The sequence below is a fragment of the Mizuhopecten yessoensis genome, unplaced genomic scaffold (genome assembly GCF_002113885.1).
Source record: "Mizuhopecten yessoensis strain PY_sf001 unplaced genomic scaffold, ASM211388v2 scaffold11169, whole genome shotgun sequence".
Lineage (NCBI taxonomy): Eukaryota > Metazoa > Mollusca > Bivalvia > Pectinida > Pectinidae > Mizuhopecten > Mizuhopecten yessoensis.
Window position 1 is genome coordinate 212,504 of NW_018408914.1, and position 22,894 is coordinate 235,397.

At 36.9% G+C, this 22,894-nt stretch overlaps 1 protein-coding gene across 2 annotated transcripts; it reads right to left on the minus strand.

The window, feature by feature from the left end:
- Positions 1-6,778: 6,778 nt before the first annotated feature.
- Positions 6,779-20,126, minus strand: LOC110467288 (adrenodoxin-like). 2 transcript variants are annotated; one of them, XM_021524353.1, is made up of 4 exons: positions 19,921-20,126; positions 16,947-17,059; positions 12,412-12,544; positions 6,779-11,421 (listed from the first exon to the last, which is right to left on the minus strand). In XM_021524353.1, the coding sequence occupies exons 1-4, from the start codon at positions 20,088-20,090 to the stop codon at positions 11,325-11,327; spliced, it is 513 nt and encodes a 170-aa protein (XP_021380028.1). In that variant the 5' UTR covers positions 20,091-20,126; the 3' UTR covers positions 6,779-11,324. The 2 variants fall into 2 exon arrangements, with proteins under 2 accessions (XP_021380028.1, XP_021380029.1); XM_021524354.1 differs by lacking the exon at positions 16,947-17,059 and adding an exon at positions 17,173-17,279.
- Positions 20,127-22,894: the final 2,768 nt, after the last annotated feature.

Genomic DNA, 22,894 nt, shown 5'->3' on the forward strand with positions numbered 1-22,894 from the left:
ATATCACAGTGACAACTATCCTGGTAACCTCACCACTATATCACAGTGACAACTACTCTGGTCGTTTCTCTAGTATAGTCGTTTCTCTAGTTTATCACAATGACATCTATTCTGGTTACCTCTCCAGTATAGCACAGTGACAACTATTCTGGTTACCTCTCCACTATATCACAGTGACAACTATTCTGGTCGTTTCTCTAGTTTATCACAGTGACAACTATTCTGGTAACCTCTCCAGTATATCACAGTGACAACTATTCTGGTAACCGCTCCAGTATATCACAGTGACAACTATTCTGGTAACCTCTCCAGTATATCACAGTGACAACTATTCGGGTAACCTCTCCAGTATATCACAGTGCGACTATCCTGGTAACCTCTCCACTATATCACAGTGACAACTATTCTGGTTACCTCTCCAGTATATCACAGTGACAACTATTCTGGTAACCTCTCAAGTATATCACAGTGACAACTATTCTGGTAAACTCTCCAGTATATCACAGTGACAACTATTCTGGTAACCTCTAGTATATCACAGTGACAACTATCCTGGTTATCTCTCCACTATATCACAGTGACAACTATCCTGGTAACCTCTCCACTATATCACATCGACAACTATTCTGGTAACCACTCTAGTATATCACAGTGACAACTATCCTGGTTATCTCTCCACTATATCACAGTGACAACTATCCTGGTAACCTCTCCAGTATATCACAGTGACAACTATTCTGGTAACCTCTCAAGTATATCACAGTGACAACTATTCTGGTAACTTCTCCAGTATATCACAGTGACAACTATTCTGGTAACCTCTCAAGTATATCACAGTGACAACTATTCTGGTCGTTTCTCTAGTATATCACAGTGACAACTATTCTGGTAGTCTCTCCAGTATATCACACTGACAGCTATTCTGGTAACCTCTCCAGTATATCACAGTGACAACTATTCTGGTAACCTCTCCAGTATATCACAGTGACAACTATTCTGGTAACCTCTCAAGTATATCACAGTGACAACTATTCTGGTCGTTTCTCTAGTATATCACAGTGACAACTATCCTTGTAACCTCTCCACTATATCACAGTGACAACTATACTGGTAACCTCTCCAGTATATCACAGTGACAACTATCCTGATAACCTCTCCACTATATCACAGTGACAACTATTCTGGTCGTTTCTCTAGTATATCACAGTGACAACTATCCTGGTAACCTCTCCACTATATGACAGTGACAACTATTCTGGTAACCACTCTAGTATATCACAGTGACAACTATCCTGGTAATCTCTCCACTATATCACAGTGAGAACTATCCTGGTAACCTCTCCAGTATATCTCAATGACAACTATCCTGGTCGTTTCTCTAGTATATCACAGTGACAACTATTCTGGTAACCTCTCCAGTATATCACAGTGACAACTATTCTGGTCGTTTCTCTAGTATATCACAGTGACAACTATTCTTGTTACCTCTCCAGTATATCACAGTGACAACTTTCCTGGTCGTTTCTCTAGTATATCACAGTGACAACTATTCTGGTCTTTTCTCTAGTATATCACAGTGACAACTATCCTGGTAACCTCTCCGCTATATCACAGTGACAACTATTCTGGTAACCTCTCCAGTATATCACAGTGACAACTACTCTGGTAACCTCTCCAGTATATTACAGTGACAACTATTCTGGTAACCTCTCCAGTATATCACAGTGATATCTATTCTGGTAACCTCTCCACTATATCATAGTGACAACTATTACGGTAGTCTCTCCAGTATAGATCAGGAAGCTCAGTTGTTAAGAGTGACCATATTGTGATTAGGAACTAGACCACAGAACTACACCTGTAGATCAGGTAGCTCAGTTGTTAAGAGTGACCATATCATGATTAGGGACTAGACCAGAGAACTACACCTGTAGGTCAGTTGTTAGAGTGACCATATCATGATTAGGGACTAGACCAGAGAACTACACCTGTAGGTCAGTTGTTAGAGTGACCATATCATGATTAAGGCACTAGACCAGAGAACTACACCTGTAGGTCAGTTGTTAGAAAGACCATATCATGATTAGGGACAAGACCAGAGAACTACACCTGTAGATCAGTTGTTATAGTGACCATATTGTGAGCAGGAACTAGACCTGTAGATCAGTTGTTAGAGTGACCATATTGTGATCAGGAACTAGACCGGAGAACTACACCTGTAGATCAGTTGTTAGAGTGACCATATTGTGATCAGGAACTAGACCGGAGAACTACACCTGTAGATCAGTTGTTAGAGTGACCATATTGTGATCAGGAACTAGACCGGAGAACTACACCTGTAGATCAGTTGTTAGAGTGACCATATTGTGATCAGGAACTAGACCGGAGAACTACACCTGTAGATCAGTTGTTAGAGTGACCATATTGTGATCAGGAACTAGACCGGAGAACTACACCTGTAGATCAGTTGTTAGAGTGACCATATTGTGATCAGGAACTAGACCGGAGAACTACACCTGTAGATCAGTTGTTAGAGTGACCATATTGTGATCAGGAACTAGACCGGAGAACTACACCTGTAGATCAGTTGTTAGAGTGACCATATTGTGATCAGGAACTAGACCGGAGAACTACACCTGTAGATCAGTTGTTAGAGTGACCATATTGTGATCAGGAACTAGACCGGAGAACTACACCTGTAGATCAGTTGTTAGAGTGACCATATTGTGATCAGGAACTAGACCGGAGAACTACACCTGTAGATCAGTTGTTAGAGTGACCATATTGTGATCAGGAACTAGACCGGAGAACTACACCTGTAGATCAGTTGTTAGAGTGACCATATTGTGATCAGGAACTAGACCGGAGAACTACACCTGTAGATCAGTTGTTAGAGTGACCATATTGTGATCAGGAACTAGACCGGAGAACTACACCTGTAGATCAGTTGTTAGAGTGACCATATTGTGATCAGGAACTAGACCGGAGAACTACACCTGTAGATCAGTTGTTAGAGTGACCATATTGTGATCAGGAACTAGACCGGAGAACTACACCTGTAGATCAGTTGTTAGAGTGACCATATTGTGATCAGGAACTAGACCGGAGAACTACACCTGTAGATCAGTTGTTAGAGTGACCATATTGTGATCAGGAACTAGACCGGAGAACTACACCTGTAGATCAGTTGTTAGAGTGACCATATTGTGATCAGGAACTAGACCGGAGAACTACACCTGTAGATCAGTTGTTAGAGTGACCATATTGTGATCAGGAACTAGACCGGAGAACTACACCTGTAGATCAGTTGTTAGAGTGACCATATTGTGATCAGGAACTAGACCGGAGAACTACACCTGTAGATCAGTTGTTAGAGTGACCATATTGTGATCAGGAACTAGACCGGAGAACTACACCTGTAGATCAGTTGTTAGAGTGACCATATTGTGATCAGGAACTAGACCGGAGAACTACACCTGTAGATCAGTTGTTAGAGTGACCATATTGTGATCAGGAACTAGACCGGAGAACTACACCTGTAGATCAGTTGTTAGAGTGACCATATTGTGATCAGGAACTAGACCGGAGAACTACACCTGTAGATCAGTTGTTAGAGTGACCATATTGTGATCAGGAACTAGACCGGAGAACTACACCTGTAGATCAGTTGTTAGAGTGACCATATTGTGATCAGGAACTAGACCGGAGAACTACACCTGTAGATCAGTTGTTAGAGTGACCATATTGTGATCAGGAACTAGACCGGAGAACTACACCTGTAGATCAGTTGTTAGAGTGACCATATTGTGATCAGGAACTAGACCGGAGAACTACACCTGTAGATCAGTTGTTAGAGTGACCATATTGTGATCAGGAACTAGACCGGAGAACTACACCTGTAGATCAGTTGTTAGAGTGACCATATTGTGATCAGGAACTAGACCGGAGAACTACACCTGTAGATCAGTTGTTAGAGTGACCATATTGTGATCAGGAACTAGACCGGAGAACTACACCTGTAGATCAGTTGTTAGAGTGACCATATTGTGATCAGGAACTAGACCGGAGAACTACACCTGTAGATCAGTTGTTAGAGTGACCATATTGTGATCAGGAACTAGACCGGAGAACTACACCTGTAGATCAGTTGTTAGAGTGACCATATTGTGATCAGGAACTAGACCGGAGAACTACACCTGTAGATCAGTTGTTAGAGTGACCATATTGTGATCAGGAACTAGACCGGAGAACTACACCTGTAGATCAGTTGTTAGAGTGACCATATTGTGATCAGGAACTAGACCGGAGAACTACACCTGTAGATCAGTTGTTAGAGTGACCATATTGTGATCAGGAACTAGACCGGAGAACTACACCTGTAGATCAGTTGTTAGAGTGACCATATTGTGATCAGGAACTAGACCGGAGAACTACACCTGTAGATCAGTTGTTAGAGTGACCATATTGTGATCAGGAACTAGACCGGAGAACTACACCTGTAGATCAGTTGTTAGAGTGACCATATTGTGATCAGGAACTAGACCGGAGAACTACACCTGTAGATCAGTTGTTAGAGTGACCATATTGTGATCAGGAACTAGACCGGAGAACTACACCTGTAGATCAGTTGTTAGAGTGACCATATTGTGATCAGGAACTAGACCGGAGAACTACACCTGTAGATCAGTTGTTAGAGTGACCATATTGTGATCAGGAACTAGACCGGAGAACTACACCTGTAGATCAGTTGTTAGAGTGACCATATTGTGATCAGGAACTAGACCGGAGAACTACACCTGTAGATCAGTTGTTAGAGTGACCATATTGTGATCAGGAACTAGACCGGAGAACTACACCTGTAGATCAGTTGTTAGAGTGACCATATTGTGATCAGGAACTAGACCGGAGAACTACACCTGTAGATCAGTTGTTAGAGTGACCATATTGTGATCAGGAACTAGACCGGAGAACTACACCTGTAGATCAGTTGTTAGAGTGACCATATTGTGATCAGGAACTAGACCGGAGAACTACACCTGTAGATCAGTTGTTAGAGTGACCATATTGTGATCAGGAACTAGACCGGAGAACTACACCTGTAGATCAGTTGTTAGAGTGACCATATTGTGATCAGGAACTAGACCGGAGAACTACACCTGTAGATCAGTTGTTAGAGTGACCATATTGTGATCAGGAACTAGACCGGAGAACTACACCTGTAGATCAGTTGTTAGAGTGACCATATTGTGATCAGGAACTAGACCGGAGAACTACACCTGTAGATCAGTTGTTAGAGTGACCATATTGTGATCAGGAACTAGACCGGAGAACTACACCTGTAGATCAGTTGTTAGAGTGACCATATTGTGATCAGGAACTAGACCGGAGAACTACACCTGTAGATCAGTTGTTAGAGTGACCATATTGTGATCAGGAACTAGACCGGAGAACTACACCTGTAGATCAGTTGTTAGAGTGACCATATTGTGATCAGGAACTAGACCGGAGAACTACACCTGTAGATCAGTTGTTAGAGTGACCATATTGTGATCAGGAACTAGACCGGAGAACTACACCTGTAGATCAGTTGTTAGAGTGACCATATTGTGATCAGGAACTAGACCGGAGAACTACACCTGTAGATCAGTTGTTAGAGTGACCATATTGTGATCAGGAACTAGACCGGAGAACTACACCTGTAGATCAGTTGTTAGAGTGACCATATTGTGATCAGGAACTAGACCGGAGAACTACACCTGTAGATCAGTTGTTAGAGTGACCATATTGTGATCAGGAACTAGACCGGAGAACTACACCTGTAGATCAGTTGTTAGAGTGACCATATTGTGATCAGGAACTAGACCGGAGAACTACACCTGTAGATCAGTTGTTAGAGTGACCATATTGTGATCAGGAACTAGACCGGAGAACTACACCTGTAGATCAGTTGTTAGAGTGACCATATTGTGATCAGGAACTAGACCGGAGAACTACACCTGTAGATCAGTTGTTAGAGTGACCATATTGTGATCAGGAACTAGACCGGAGAACTACACCTGTAGATCAGTTGTTAGAGTGACCATATTGTGATCAGGAACTAGACCGGAGAACTACACCTGTAGATCAGTTGTTAGAGTGACCATATTGTGATCAGGAACTAGACCGGAGAACTACACCTGTAGATCAGTTGTTAGAGTGACCATATTGTGATCAGGAACTAGACCGGAGAACTACACCTGTAGATCAGTTGTTAGAGTGACCATATTGTGATCAGGAACTAGACCGGAGAACTACACCTGTAGATCAGTTGTTAGAGTGACCATATTGTGATCAGGAACTAGACCGGAGAACTACACCTGTAGATCAGTTGTTAGAGTGACCATATTGTGATCAGGAACTAGACCGGAGAACTACACCTGTAGATCAGTTGTTAGAGTGACCATATTGTGATCAGGAACTAGACCGGAGAACTACACCTGTAGATCAGTTGTTAGAGTGACCATATTGTGATCAGGAACTAGACTGGAGAACTACACCTGTAGATCAGGTAACTCAGCTATAACAGCGACAGTCATGTGATCAGAGGTCAAGGGTCAGGCCCCATTATATTTTCACTCTCAGAAAACATGGGTTTCTCTCCAGATATTGCTGATGAAAGATATTTTTACGCTGGTAAAAGTTTCTAATTGACATTTACAGTTTTTGGCAGTAACTCATGGAACTTAAAGAAAGTTTATTTTAGAAAACGTCCTGAAAGTAAACAAAACGAAAAAATAGAGATTGAAATCATGATGTTTAATGTAATTGTTTCATCATATCACCACACCGCAAACACCATGTATATACAGGTATTATATACATACTTGAATTAGCACACGCTTGTTTGTTTTGGCAGGTGTCGACACTGTTACACAATCATAGATCAATACTCCTTCCTAGGGAACATATACACATCTCATATTTTGTGCTGTACAGAAATTAGTGCACAAGTGCTACAGCGAATATTACTATAATAACTTATAATATCATTCACTACCGTACGTGATATTTCTAACTAGAGTTACTCCCCTTCGTACATATCTAACCAGCAACAAATAGGTCCATCATCACACACACATTTCTCATTTGAAATGTAATTGACATTGAATGTTTAAATATTCTGTATAATATTCTGGTGATACCTTTCCCTTCTTTCATTTTGAACCTTGCTTGAATGATTCGTCAAGATTAATTAACATTTTATTTTGCATAAAGATCCTGTCTTCGACACTAATTATGTACACTGTAGAATCCTAACTTGAACATAAGATTTACAGGATGCTATGTTTAGGTAATGATCAATCAGTAAAAGGCAATAAGTTGTCAAATTCACATAAAACACTCTTGATGTCAGAAAATTAAGGTCACATGTTCTGACAATGTGATGCCTACCTAGTTTGTCAGTGTATACCCAAGCTTACATAATGTTAGTTACTGAGGACTATTGATATCACAGCTGTATTGATGTGAAGCCTCTTATATATATGTATATATGTCTAGTTCATTTGGTGCACCATTCAGTGAATATTAAAATAATAATTATCATTAAATAATACTGTAATCTGTCAAAATGTACAGTTTCATAGCATTGCATTCCCTGAATTTTGAAAGATAAATATGAATGATGATAAATCAATCTACGACAATATTTAAACAGAACTACCTGCTATATAACTCATCTGCATCTACATGTCCAATTAACATAAATCTACTGACGGAAACTAGAAGGAAACAGAACCCTACTGAAACATCATATATCTGCATTACACAAAAGTACACCTTCAGCTTAATATCCTAATACAATAATAATGTATATCCGAATAAATAGCGGAAGACAAGTATGTATAATAATTACAGGTAATGTTAACATCAGGTGTTATTGCACTGTACATGAGCCCACACTTGTCCTGGATACATACGTAATCACAAAATGTTTTGTCCTCAATCACAATCAATTATTCTGAGTCATTCAAATAAAATTCTGTTCAAGGGGATGTTAAATGAATATACATCAGAACGAAATTTTGTGGAGCACTGTTGCCCATCATCTGTTTACCTCTATCAGTGGTCATATATATACCTTTCATAATTGTACCCTTTATTCTATTATATTGCTTGCTCCTATACTTATGTATGTGTTGGGATTTTCCTTCATAGATTGAAAATATGATGATCTTTAAGTAAACTGAAAAATAATTTACATCTATGCTGGTATTGAGAACGCCATGAATAATGTAATATAAATATTTTGAAAATCATGATATATTTCACTCCATTTAGAAATGTTATATTACATTGTGCATGTATTATGTAAATGTATTGTATTTTACATATTATGTAATCCTAATAAAATGCACAGGTAAATCACAGTTCAATAATTTGTTCAAACATATTTTCTGCTATATTTGCATCTAAATCTTAAAATATTCAGTGGAGATTTGTTAGAGCAGACACAGGGATCGACTGATTAGCTTTAAACTCTTCATTAAAGACCAGTTTCCTTATAAGAGATGTAGCCTCGATCTGAAATATCAGTTCCCCTCGAGCTCCGACACAAAGAATTTCCTACCAGATACAGTCATTACTGCTGATGCTATTTGCTGTTTCATCAATCAGACAAAACCGTCAGAACAAAGTTATGAGAAGTACAGGTGTTTGTTAAGTATGTGTACACCAAAAGATCACAAGTTATAGGTAGATACTTAAAACTGATTAAATTTAGATTTGTTTCTGTGAACAAAGCATGTCTCACCTATGGAGCGAACATACATATGACCTTCTGCTGGTGATACAGGTGTACATACTGTATTAATAGTCGGGATAATGTTTCACCTGAAGTTATACATATAGTTGACCTTTGATATAGAGGTGGAGGCCAGAGTACTTAAATACAATACACTCCGCACACCTTGACATTACAGTGGTGCAAGACTACTTCACGACTAACGAAGATATCTGACAGTATAAAAGATAGGGACCAGGCAGAATGCTGTACGAGGAACCAGGTACACCAGTACTCACAGAATAATCAGGTCTCTCTTTCACCAGAAGTATTATACATGTACCATTGATCACATTTTATACCACAAATAAGCATTCACTTGCTATAAAATGTATATACTCTGGTTTTTAAATCCAACCATAGTTAGTTTTACAAAATAAGTCTCTCTCCAAAGTTAAAGTTTATTGTATTGTTTCAGTCCTCTATTACAAGATTTATGTATGCACTTGAAGTTAAATTGAGTACAGTGCTGTAAACTTTGTAGCACCACATGTTTTTTTTCAGACTCACTTGCAGAAACAAGTACTAAAACAGATATTCCTTTTAAAATCACAAGTCACTTATTTGTTATAAAATCAAGCTAAGGTGTGAATATAGTAAAATACACCCTCTCATACATTATCTGTGATATGTTGGGAAACCTGATATTAAGAGGAATTTGTCAAATGACATGATATAAAACAAACTAAATCATACAATTTACCAGGTACATAGAGAAAAACAGTGTTTTAGGAAAACTTGATATTAGCAAAATGTTACATTAAGTGTTTCCACTACATATGTTCTTGAGGTTTTAAATGGACTACAATCTATTCCACTTGATTTGATTTTTGATATTGTGAATGAAAAAATCCACCAGTAAACTGTTTTTAACACCATATGAGTCTTACCAGAAAAATATTGACAAATCGAATAACATTTGAAAAAAACCCATCCTGTATCTGTGACTAGTTAAAATAAGTATATGGCATTCACATCAGACATCCAAGGGAAGCAACTTTTTGAGAAAAACAATTGGTGGTAGTTCTAAATAGAGAAAGACTTCATATTCAATTTAAGTCGAGTGTTCATGGCGCACTTGACCACTAAAGGAAAAACAATGAAAGAAAAAGGATAACCGGATACAATTACTTGGCATATAATCCTAAAATATTGGGTGACTCAGTTATATCGGATTCACTAACTGCATCCTAAAGCATACTGATTGTAACTAATGAAAAAATGTTGCTGCAACTGAAGTTGTCATCAGTTTCATATCCAGGGGCCTGTTCGTTTATGCGGAACAACCGGTTTGTCCATTTATAAATGTAGCAATTTTGGGTATAAATCCTGGCGGACCTGCTAATGTTTATTCAGGCCTCGCAAGGCTTTGTCAAGACTTGCCTGAAAGCAGCATCAGATTACTAGGTCCGACCTTATTTAATATACGAACAACTATGGTCCGACCTGGTTTCAGCGCTGAAACTAAACAGCCCAGGATACAAGCCCTTGTCAAGGGACATAACTTGGTTGAGTCCATTCACAAAATACACACAAATAACAAACACTTTGTTTCGGAATTAGAATCATCTTTACCAGAATTGAAATATTCTCTATTTTAATTATCAATTTCGATCACATGAAATGATTGATCACATAATTTTGTACTAGTGACAACAATTTTATCACATGAATCCGTGAATAGCATGTCAATACTCCTGTTACAAACACATTATGACTTTCCAATTATGACTTCACTGCAGTTAAATTACAACATCCCAATTTGTACAATAATCATGTAATGTCACAGACATCAGGATTTGGTCATTGAATACTTGATTATGGTCAGAGAATTAGCGGTTATCATATCACCATTTCCATATCCTACTCTGTATCAACCCCAGCCTCGTATATCAGCTAGAATGGCCTGAGGTCCAAGGGCTGATATGGGTAGGTGTCGAAAGCTTAAGTAATTATGCAATTTTTAACACTTTTCACCTAATCTTATATAATCTGGGCTACTTTTTGTGTGTTCTGAGTATCAAATGGATTATACTGCCCACAATTTCAACTGTGAAAATGAGTAGACTGTTGTCCTTTTGTTGTTTGATTTACATGTATTTCATTCACAACTATGTAAATTAATTAAATTAGACTTGTTGAAAAAGGAAAGTTTACCCTACATTGACCATTCAGCCTATGTGGAAAAAAAATATTCTAGATTTCTTCTGTCAAATTTGCAGGAGAGTTAGCTTCAAACCAGGTTTTGGTTGATCACCATTAAAAAAAATGTAACGTGAGCTATACATACTAAAGTCTAAATATTAGACAGTTAGATATAACTGTGTGTTATTCTTCAGATTTCATACGACTCCCTCCCATCACCTTTTCCAGGAACAGTACATTATATATACATATATCAGTCCTGCTGGTTCTCATCAACAGTACCATGCAATCGGAATCAAACTTATTTACAAAAGTGTGTTAAAAATTTCAACAAATTGTTGAAACATATAGCTTGTCGCTAGGATGGGTCTCGAGCGTCGACAACTGCGGTGGGCACCTGTACTTGTAGTCCATCCATGTCTTTGGTCAATACCACTTGACAACCCAAACGTGACCTGTCCAAATACAAAATAATCTAATTATTTTTTAGACAAAGCTTCGAGGGGTCAATGAGGACAATGGCTGATATAGCGATTAGAGAACAATCTTACTAGGCTACTTAAATAGTTATAATGAATCACTTTAAAGAGAGTTCTAGCTATATATTTTCTGGAAATTCAAAATATTTGTGCTCAACATTTTCTGGAAACAACAGAAATTGGATAAACATGATATCACTATAGCTATGGTATTGAACTGTAAGCAAGGAAATTTTCATACTGGGCTGAAATGATTAGACAAATTGTGTGTTTTTCATAAATCAGCCTATGCGTAATATTGTAATGTAACAAATACAAAAACAGTTTACTTATGAAGCTTATAAAGAGCAAAAAAATGGCATTAGGAAAAAGTAACATAAAACAGGATATTGCAATGTCAGAGATTACATTAAATATTAAGTGATCATTTAAGGATTAACTTTAATGGGTTTTTTTCGTTATTGAGCCATAATATAAAAAAGAGTGTTCTCTGAATAAACCATGAAGTTCTTTTGTCAGTTTTTTTATAAAATAAACCAATAGAAATGCTTGTTTCAAAAAGAATTAAATTATCATTGTATCTTACGTTATATAGTGGTATTTTTAAGATTTAGAGTACATGTGAAAAAACACAGTGAAACCACAATATGATGCCCCTCGTTTCATTTGCCACCTCATCTAATGCCTTTTTCTTGTTTCTCAACAATTCCTTCATACATCTTACTCAATATACTGCCCAAATTTCTCTGGATAAATAGTGGCATTATATGTCTGTTTTTCTGTATTGATCATGATCAATACACACAAAATGTTTTCTTAGGACAATTTACACAACTTTCTTTAAGTTACTTCCTTCTTCCTTGACACAATTGTTTTTCCTTTTTTTTACTAAAAATATTATGTCTCCACCATCTTAACACTCCTTTTTTACTATTTCTATGAAATTTAAATCAGCGATATACTTACGTGCTCGATAAACCATACGCTAAGTCCAGCATATCAAGCTCTTCATCTGTAGGTTTATCTGGTATCTTGTCATAATCCTCTTGTTTGAAGATTAGGTGGCAGGTGGAGCAGGCTAGGGTTCCCTCACAGGCACCTGCAGCCAGACGGTAAACAGTTAGTTCCTAGTAACATATCTGTCCACATCGTACAGAAAAAAACTGTACGTACAATCAATGTAATCAGGACTGTTGGACATTTTTAAGCAGTTCAGAAAGGAGTAAATGATCATTCATATTGGTGTGTTTGATGTGACGTAAATACTGGTCACCACTCACCATGCACCTACATGTTTTATAATCTGATTGTTTGAAGCTTACAACTCTTTTAATGTCTTTTTACAACAAAACAACCCACATCAAGAGGCTTAAAAATTTGGTTCAGTAGCACAAGTTAGGATTTCCTGGGTGAGCTATCAGAAAGATATCTACGATTGAAACTGTATTTAGGGATGTCAACATTTAGCCTGTTAACCGGAAACTCGGTAGGAAAACCATGAACCGGTTACTAAAATCAATAACTGAAAAGTCAGACATTTATTTACCCCACAGGGTGCCTCTTGTTTACCAGGATTATACCAACAAATTGTCGATCAATGAGACCAATATCAAGTTATAAAACAGTTTTCATATCTAGACTGACCAGTTAGCTGTGTTTCTTGTACTCAATACTGTAATAGTAATGATATAAAGATTGACAAAAAGATGCCGACAGCACCATAAAAAGCCTGAACAGATTTTAAAAGCGAGTCAGAATGCAAATTTATGAAATGTTAACTTTGCCGACCGGTAAAACTCGCTTTTAAAGGCTAGACGTTAAATTATCTCAATAGTTCACAACTTTTAAGGGCTAGACGTTAAATTATCTCAATAGTTCACAACTTTTAAGCGCTAGACATTAAATTATCTCAATAGTTCACAACTTTTAAGGGCTAGACAATAAATTATCTCAATAGTTCACAACTTTTAAGGGCTAGACGTTAAATTATCTCAATAGTTCACAACTGAATAATATTTCATGATCAGTGAAACATATAAAGAGGTGCAATCATCTATGGATTAATTTGCCCGTCAAATTATGTTTCTCAATAACAATATTACCACATATGATATCGAGTAGAAATACAATGCAACTTTTATTCTAGCCTGTTTTATTCTAACCTTTTTTACCCATATTTTTTTATTTATTAAGGTTACATGTATTTTCTGCACTGAATTGTTGAGAACTTGAAATACATGAGTTAAGTGTTCTGCTAATTATATATGTAATGCCTTTTGAGCAGGACATTTGCTTAAAGGGGCTGGTCGGGGGGAAAAAATACAAAATAAATGGGTCTAAATGCGTTCTCTGGCCTTCCAAAAGTTAAACCACGGCAATATGATGGTAGAGTTCTGCTTACAATGACCAGTTTTGACCACTGAAATCTCGGGGAAGCCCCGCGTAAATTTAGCGCAGATCTATTTATATATGTCACGTGGTTGTTTCGTAAGTGAGGCAGTGAAGATAACAACAATAGCATGCTGTCTATCAGCCATGCTGGACTCAACTATCGGACAAGACAGCAATACTTTACCTAAATAATTGTTTTCAAGGGACATTTATGATGCAAGTGTAGTAACCCTACCTATATATATGTTGTTGTTATATACAAGAGGCCCAGAGGGCCTGTATCGCTCACCTGGATATCTAAGCAATCATGGCAAAATATTCTACAAATGATATCCAAGGGAATATGCCAAACCCCAAGGCCAATCCTTATAGCATATATCTGTATTAGATTTTTCATGCCTAGCAATTTTATGTATGGTTATGGGGTGGGGATCTCAACTGTTTCCAAGCTGTGACTCAGAAACTAGGTCCCTAGGGTTTTGGTGACCCCAGGATCAATTCAAATATCATGACTGCATTTGTCTCTTTTTGCCAGCAATTGTATATATGGTTATAGGGTGGGAATCTCAACCCTTTCAAAGTTATGACCCAGGGGTTAAGTCTGCAAGGGTGGGGCAGACCCTGGGGTCAATTCTCATATCATGACTGCATTAGTCTCTTTATGCCATGCAACAATTGTATATATAGTTTTGGGGTGGGGATCTTAACCATTTCGAATTTATGACCCAGGGGTTAAGTATCCAAGCGCGGGGTAGTCCCTAAGGCCATCCTGGAAGCATATGTGCATTCATCTCTTTATACTCAACAATTGTATATATGGTTATAGGGTGGTGATCTCAACTGTTTCCAAGCTGTGACTAAGAAACTAGGTCCCTAGGGGTTCGGTCAGACCCCAGGGTCTATTCTAATATCATGACTGCATTCGTCTCTATATGCCCAGCATTTGTATATATAGTTTTGGGGTGGGGATCTCAACCGTTTTAAAGTTATAGCCCAGGGACTGGCCAAATTGCCCCCTTTTTGCCCCGCCCCTCAGCCCCACAATTTTGAATCCCCACCACCTAAGGATGCTTCCAGTCAAATTTAGTTAAATTCCAATCAGTGGTTAAGAAGAAGAAGTCGTTTAAAGAAATTGTTGACGGACGGATGCCATTGTATTGCATAAGCTCACCTTGGTCCTTTGGACCAGGTGAGCTAATAACGGTATTGATACCTAGTGCCTGTCATGACTTTTGCATGCATCTATTTCTTTCGCCGCAATGTTAACATTTGGCCGTTTTGATGACGCGCATGCGGTAAAATTACATCACTGATCTGGGTCAATTGAGAGTTTTAGACTGTCAGGTGACGATTTAGGATTTCTTTAATATAATTAAAAAATTTATTCTTAGGGAGTGAATTTCAGCAAAATTTGAATCAGCATATTTGATAAGAAGGTATTTTAAACATGTTTATGCCATTTTAGCAAATATGACATTTTTTCCCCGACCAGCCCTTTTAACATTCAACATATTTGGTTTTTTGGGTTGATTAGCTAATTGACATATAACCGGTCGGAAGATATTTCGAGTAACCGGTCACCAAATTCTATGACAACCCTGATTGTAGTTCATATATTAATGTACACTATTCAAAAGACATCTGTATCTAGAATAAAATCCACAATGGTGTTTTCTTGTCTATAGCCCTCTCCCCACTCAATGTTATTTGGACCCCCAATCCCCATAGTTAGATATCTGGTAACACCATTTTATATACAAGTTTGCTGACATAGATGACATTATAAACTGTATATAAGGGTTCTCGATTGATTGACTGTCATGTCTTTCACAACAACTAAGGTCTTATGGTGAAAGTGACCCCAGATGTTGGGTCACTTGTGTATATGGCCCACACCACTGATATACCGTTATGCATACGTAAATATTTATTATTAAACATAAGAGAGATTATTGTAAAAGTACAAATATAACTATGATCATCTTCCTGTTTATCGGGGGTTAATTGTGTAAGTGTAGCAAGTAAATGTTTTGGGGTTCCTTACAGGTGATTTCAGCTAAAGTTAGTTTAGTACAACCCTCTATAAACTATTCAAACTCTTAGCAGTTTGGGAGGGGCACATAATCCATTGTATGATAAGAAACTCTAGTATCAGAAAATACTCTAAGACCAAATTAATGTTTACTGTTAACCAACTGTAGGTGTAGACTGAACTTCTACTTACTTTCATGGATAATGCATACAAACATTTCTCCATATCAAATAATAATCAAGTTATATCAGATGTCTATAATTTGCTACTAGAAGGAACAAGGTGGAGAACTGTGTTGACTTTCAAAGAATTTCTATAACATTTGCGATATTGCACTTAACGTTAACCTGCACTTTCATGTTTTATAATTTTTTATATCTATTTTTCATTATAGTCCAATTTCAGGTGAACAGTTTTTGTTTTGAATGTATTTCACAAAACAGACTGAATCCTGTGTTTTGTATAACGTGCTACCATCCATCCATCTATCATCCATAACATAAAAAGGTATCTCACTGATACCAGACAGGCTCAGAACGTTGTGCCAGTTCCCAACCTGTCTACATGTGCTTTGTAGTGGACACATGTTAATGTACAGTAACCCTTCCACTTACAAATGACAGATAAATGACATTTCAACACCTATATAATATATACATATATCTAAAACAACTATGAAAATTGATATGTATACAAATATTTCCCAGTTGAAATAAAAAAAAAATGCTTGAATAGATTTGAACATCTACATGTTCTAAATTTGGTCCCATGACAGATATTAGTACGGTAAGACATGTATTTCAATTTTAATAAATAGCTAATAACCTGTTAATTTCAAAGCTAGGTCATTGTTCAAGACTTCAACTGAGTGACATTTGACTATAACATGATAATTTCATAAACATGATCAATTTATAATTATGAATAATTTAACATGTAACACACATATGTATCTAGTGTATTTCAGACATCAACGTTTGCCAGGTTAGTGCAAATGTCCTTCAGTTAACTTACCAGTAATGTAAGAAATAACTTTAGCTGGGAATTCAAATAGATAAATAAAGATATAGAAACTAACCAAATCCGTCTATATCTATATCATTGTCGATAATAATATCCAGAAGGTTTTCTCCCACAGCAGCTGTCGTCGAGAACTTAGACCCATCACTTTGGACAAAATGTACTGTTATTCTGAAAATAAAATTCAAATTTGTTGTCAATACCTGTTCATGTTGTATGTGGATGGGAAACTGGTATCAACAGTTCCTGTATTAAACAATGTATCCAATTATCTAAATGTGTACCTTCCAACTCCACATCGTTGTTAATGGCGGCTGTAAGAAAAGTTTCACCAACTTCAACTGTGGCTTCTATCTCATCACCATCCCTGTCCATAAAGTACACCTGTATCCTGTATCACAAATACATAGTATGTATGCATACAGACAGTTCATGTTATCTTGTGTGTACAGTATTCTTGTATGTCTGCAGATAATCTTGTGTGTACAGTATTCTTGTATATGTCTGCAGGTAATCTTGTGTGTACAGTATTCTTGTGTGTACAGTATTTTTGTGTGTCTGGTATTCTCAGACTTGTGTGTCTAGTAATCTTGTGTGTACAGTATTCTTGTGTGTACAGTATTTCTGTGTGTCATGTACATGTATTCTCAGACTTGTGTGTCTGGTATTCTCAGACTTGGGTGTCTAGTAATCTTGTGTGTACAGTATTTTTATGTGTCTGGTATCCTCAGACTTGTGTGTCTAGTAATCTTGTATGTACAGTATTCTTGTGTGTACAGTATTTTTGTGTGTCTGGTTTTCTCAGACTTGTGTGTCTAGTAATCTTGTGTGTACAGTATTCTTGTGAGCCTTATTTGACGAGCCTTTCTGAAAAAACCAGGCCAATATCTATGCAAATTTAGATGTTCTCAAATTTCCCATTGAAACGGGTAGGTGGCATAATATTCAAAAACAAGACTGAAAATGCACTTAATGTAAAAAAGAGCTAGGCAACGAATTTCATTATTCATTCAAATGCACAAATTTAATAATTGTAGAGTTTAGAGAAATATATTCCTCTGTATTATAGAAAAAATCTGTCAAATTAAAATGAGTGGTCTGTTGTCATTTTGTAACACGACAGTATTAAATGGAATTTGTCTTTTGTTGGAAAAAAAGAACAAACTGTTGTAATATGTATCATGATTAGGTACTGTTTTGTGAACTTGCCATCCATTTTGTCACCACATGTGTATTATTATACTCTGATACCTCATGTTATATATTTTAATGTTTCTGAGGGAAAACAATAAACTTGTAAACTTGGTAATATTGTGTGTACAATATTCTTGTGTGTTTGGTAATCTTGTGTTCCAGGATTCTTGCACATACATTGTAAAGGTGGCTGAAGGTATTTGATGTAGTAGCCTTGCTCAAGTCCACTTTTTTGGGAAGGGCAATTAATTCAACCACCTGCTAATTATATATATATAATTGGACCAGGAGATTCTACAAGCCATACTCATATAAACAAAAATGCAGGAAGCTTAAAAAAAGCAGTTGTCCTTTCTGATCTAGATTACCGGTAGGTGAAAATCCAACTTAACAACAAACACAAGCATAGATACATCCTTCTAAATTTTTAGAATGCTTGTTGTATCAGAATCATATTATTAAGCACATGTAAATCTGTAGATTTATATATTTTTTTGTCACTTTTTTAATTAATTTTCATCCTAAAGCCTTTTGAATTTTCATTATTTATGCAAACAAAGTTCTAATAAGTTGCCATATATATTCTCTATATTCGAGGTAACACACGGCTTGAAACACACATTCTTACTGATCCAAAATAAATAACTAGATTTAAAAAATCAGAACACTTCATTCTTAGCCATGTGCGACCCAGAAAAATATATGGCTGTGAAGATATAGCCTTCAGTTTTAATTTGTCAGGATTGGCTGCTGTTTGTCGATACTAGTGCACGTGGGCTAAAGTTAATGACCCATGGTTTTGTTTCTGGATAAGTTAAAATACCTTTCTGTATATAGGCCTATTCCGTCTTTGCGTATTGCAGAGTTATCTTCTCTTAGGAGCAGGTATTGATTGTTACGTCATTGGTTTGTGTGAGAAAATGACGTCGTTTCCCCAAAAATTGATGACGTTACTCTCACAAACAAGTGACGTAACAATCAATACCTGCTCCCAAGAGAAGATAACTCTGCAATACTCAAAGACGGAATAAGTGCATAAGTATTTTTCTCGTTCGCAATCTGTGGTTCTATTTGGCAAGTTTTCAAAATGAATTATTTCCTACATGTTATTAAAATGTTGTCTAAAACCATAATTACCAGATCCACTAGTAAGTACACTCTGCCGATTAAGCTATATAGCTGTAAAGACCTATAATAGCTCTATTGACCTATCTGAAATAGGTCTTTTGAGCTATTTTCAAGTGATTTTTTTTTATGAAAAATGAAAATAAACATCTAACTGTATGCTTTTTGTAGTCACCATTACCAAAAACCTTATTGGTTTATGCGACTTTGCTTTAATTTAATGAAAATTGAAAACTGAGAAAATATAGCTCAATACAGCTATAATTTATAGGTGTAGATAGCTATAGGTCTTTATAGCTATATAGCTCAATCGGCAGAGTGTACTGGACTTGATTACAGACTGACAATATACAAAGGAAATACAATCAGTCGCAACTGGCCAACAATGAACATAGTTGTAAAAATTATCATGGTTTTTATGATGTGACATGATCATGTGTGGGTCACAGTAAGAACTGGAAATGGGTCAGTGTTATTCGGGTCAAAAATTAGGCCTATTGATTAAGTTACCTATTAAATCTTGGTTTTCATGAAGAAGTTTTAAGGCAAGGAAAAGTTTTTCAATTAAGTGTAAACTTAGTCAAAATACTACTCACTGTTAACAAATAAACAGATCATAAAAGCCACAATCTGGTCAATTAGCTCGACATAAAATTAACTTTAAATGAACTTGGACTGTGATGACAGTGTCAAGAGACTCGGTATCAACTCACGTTTCTTTCTTTGGTTTTGCTGCTGTCGATGAAAATCTGTGTCGACTTGCTGAGTTTCTGGTGTGTTGTGTCTTCCTAATTAAAGCTGGAATTGTTCCTGAATTTCCCCGATTGACGCATGACGCAAATTTTGGAATAAGAAATCGTAAACTAACGGCTCTGCAAGCCATCTTTCTCTCAGCTGTGAATCTGGTGTTTACATATTCCGGAATAAGTGTGTTGAAATAAATACGGAAGGAACATGTGTGGGCGCACAGACAGCCAATGGAAATAAAGAAGATGGCATTACACTAAATAGTTCACATGTACACAGGCAAGTCCCTTCTCAATGGCACCGTTAATAATAAAAATAATAATATTTATTCAGGTAAAAGGCAAATAATACACTTCTATCACATTTTGCATATTGGACATAAATATATATATATTTTCACAGAATTAGATCTTCTAAATAAGTTATTTATGCCATAAGATTAGAAGTCAGTCAGGTGTTGAAACTGGATTGTAGTAGATTAATTAAGGCCTTAACCTGGGATGACCCACAAAGCCACATTGTGGCTTAATTCCAATGGGGTCCCTTAAATCTAAATAAATCAATTCAATTCATAAAATAGTTACATAATTATATAGTTACATAATTATAGAGTATATATTGATAATTTGATAAGACTCCTAAGACACTTCTGTTATAAAAAAAAATAGGTATAAAATGTTACATGTGCCATAGGCTATAATCAATAAAATAATGCTGGTAATGGAATGATATAAAACATGAAGAGAGTAACAAAATATTGGAATTAGTTATTTTCATGTTCTTTATCTTTATATCTTTATACACAGAGGCATCTTCATGTCATGCTTAAGGTAGAAAAACCCAATGATTTCTGTTGTGTCTCCAACAAAGAAGAGTTCCGATTTGTTCGTCAATTTCCTGATTTTGTGTATATTATACTTTTCTATTTCACAAAAACACACCTGTTTAGTGGCTAAGGGAGTTCGACCCCTGTACACCCTATAATACAGCATGGATAACTGGTAATAGTAGTTATGATACATGCATGTACCTTGCTGCAACGTTACTTCAACTTCAACTTCAACTTCAACAGGATACTCTAAAACGTTCAATGTACATTATTTAGAGGCGTCAGAGAGATCGGTTAAAAACAAGTATTTTTATTTTTTATTTTTTTAGAACTATATGATAAAAACAACATGTACGCTTAGAATTTGTGAGAGAGGAGATTTGCCTTCAGTGTTGAGAGGTCTGCACTGTCGGTGATGAAGGTTGGGAGGCTGTTCCAGGTACGAATTACTCTAGGAAAGAATGAATTCGCATGATAATTTGTGGAGCTGTGTGGAATCTGGAATTTGTGTTGTCGGGTTTGCTGGAGAATTTGTAGATTGCCATCATATGCCACAAGACTGTTTAAGATTTTACATAGCAATATGGTGGAGGTCATTTTACGGCGTTGTTCAAGGGATTGCCAGTTCAGGGTTTGGTCCATTTCTGTAACACTACTGGTGTAGTTATAGCACCCAACGGTGAACCTGGCGGCTTTTCTCTGCACCATTTTAACTTTATGGGTAAGGTTTGCCTGCCATGGATCCCAGATGGTGCTACAGTATTCAATGTGCGGACATACGTTTTATAAGCTTACTCTTTTGTTTTTACATTGGTGGTTTTCATATTTCTCCGAATGAATCTTAGGGACGAATTTGCCTTGTTGGTAATGTTATTGATGTGGGTGTTCCATGAAAAGATTTTAGTGATGGTTAAGCCCAGGTATTTAGCCGAATCTGCTTGCTTTAAAATTTGTCCATGGAGAATATAGTTAAATTTGTGTGTCAGCCTTTTCTTTGAGATGTGTAGAATTTCACATTTATCAGGGTTGAATGACATTAACCATTTTTCCCCACTTTTCCAGAAGATTTAAGTCTTTTTGTAGTGTTTCTGCATCAGAGTCGGATGAAACAGTTACATAGACAATAGTGTCGTCTGCAAAAAGTCTAACTTGGCTTGTGATAGAATTTATATAGATTAGAAAAAGGCAGGGCCCCATGACTGAGCCTTGGGGGACTCCAGAGAGGACAGGACAGGATGAAGATTTGGTGTTACTTACAGCAACTCTCTAACTACGGTCTAGGAGAAAATTTTGGACCCAAGCAATGATTTTGCTGTGAATGCCGAAACGAGTGAGTTTAAGAATGAGTCGGGCATGGTCGACTTTGTCGAACGTCTTTGAAAAATCCATAACGGCTACATCTGTTTGATGACCTAGTGCTAAATTATTATAGATGTCTGAGGTAAAAGCAAGAAGTACCAGCAGTAAGTTCATAAAAGGCCACAGCAACTAGAGGGAACACTACAAATTGACAAGGAAACTGACTTGTCAATGTCTGTGTTTATAGCTCAAAAAGTAAAAGGACTCTGGACCTCTTTGTTTTTCAAGTCAAATCATGATCAAGTAAAGTAACTTCTAATTAGGGCCCCGTATCGGAGATACGGGTGCCCTATAGTAATCACTCTGTCTGTCTGTCTATCTGTCCGTCCACACATTTTGTTCCTGCCCCGTATCTTTGGTATCTATGGACCGATGTACATGAAACTTGGTCAAGATGTTCAGTTCACAAAAATACACATTAAGGTAAAAAGTCAAGGTCAGAGGTCAAGGTCATTAGGTTCAAAGGTCTAGGTCAAATTTTACATCTTTTCACTGATGAACATTTTGTTATGACATTATGGAGCAAAGTCGATCAGAATTAAACAAGGAGTCAACTGACCTAAGGTCAAGGTCATCGGATCAGGGGTCAAGGTCACATTTTGTAGCTTTTCACTGGTGAATATTTCGCTATGACATTATGAAGCAAAGTTGTTCGGAATTAAACAAAGAGACACACTGAGGTAAAAAGTCAAGGTCAAAGGTCAAGGTCATTAGATTCAAAGGTCAAGCTCAAATTTTGCATTTTCACTGAT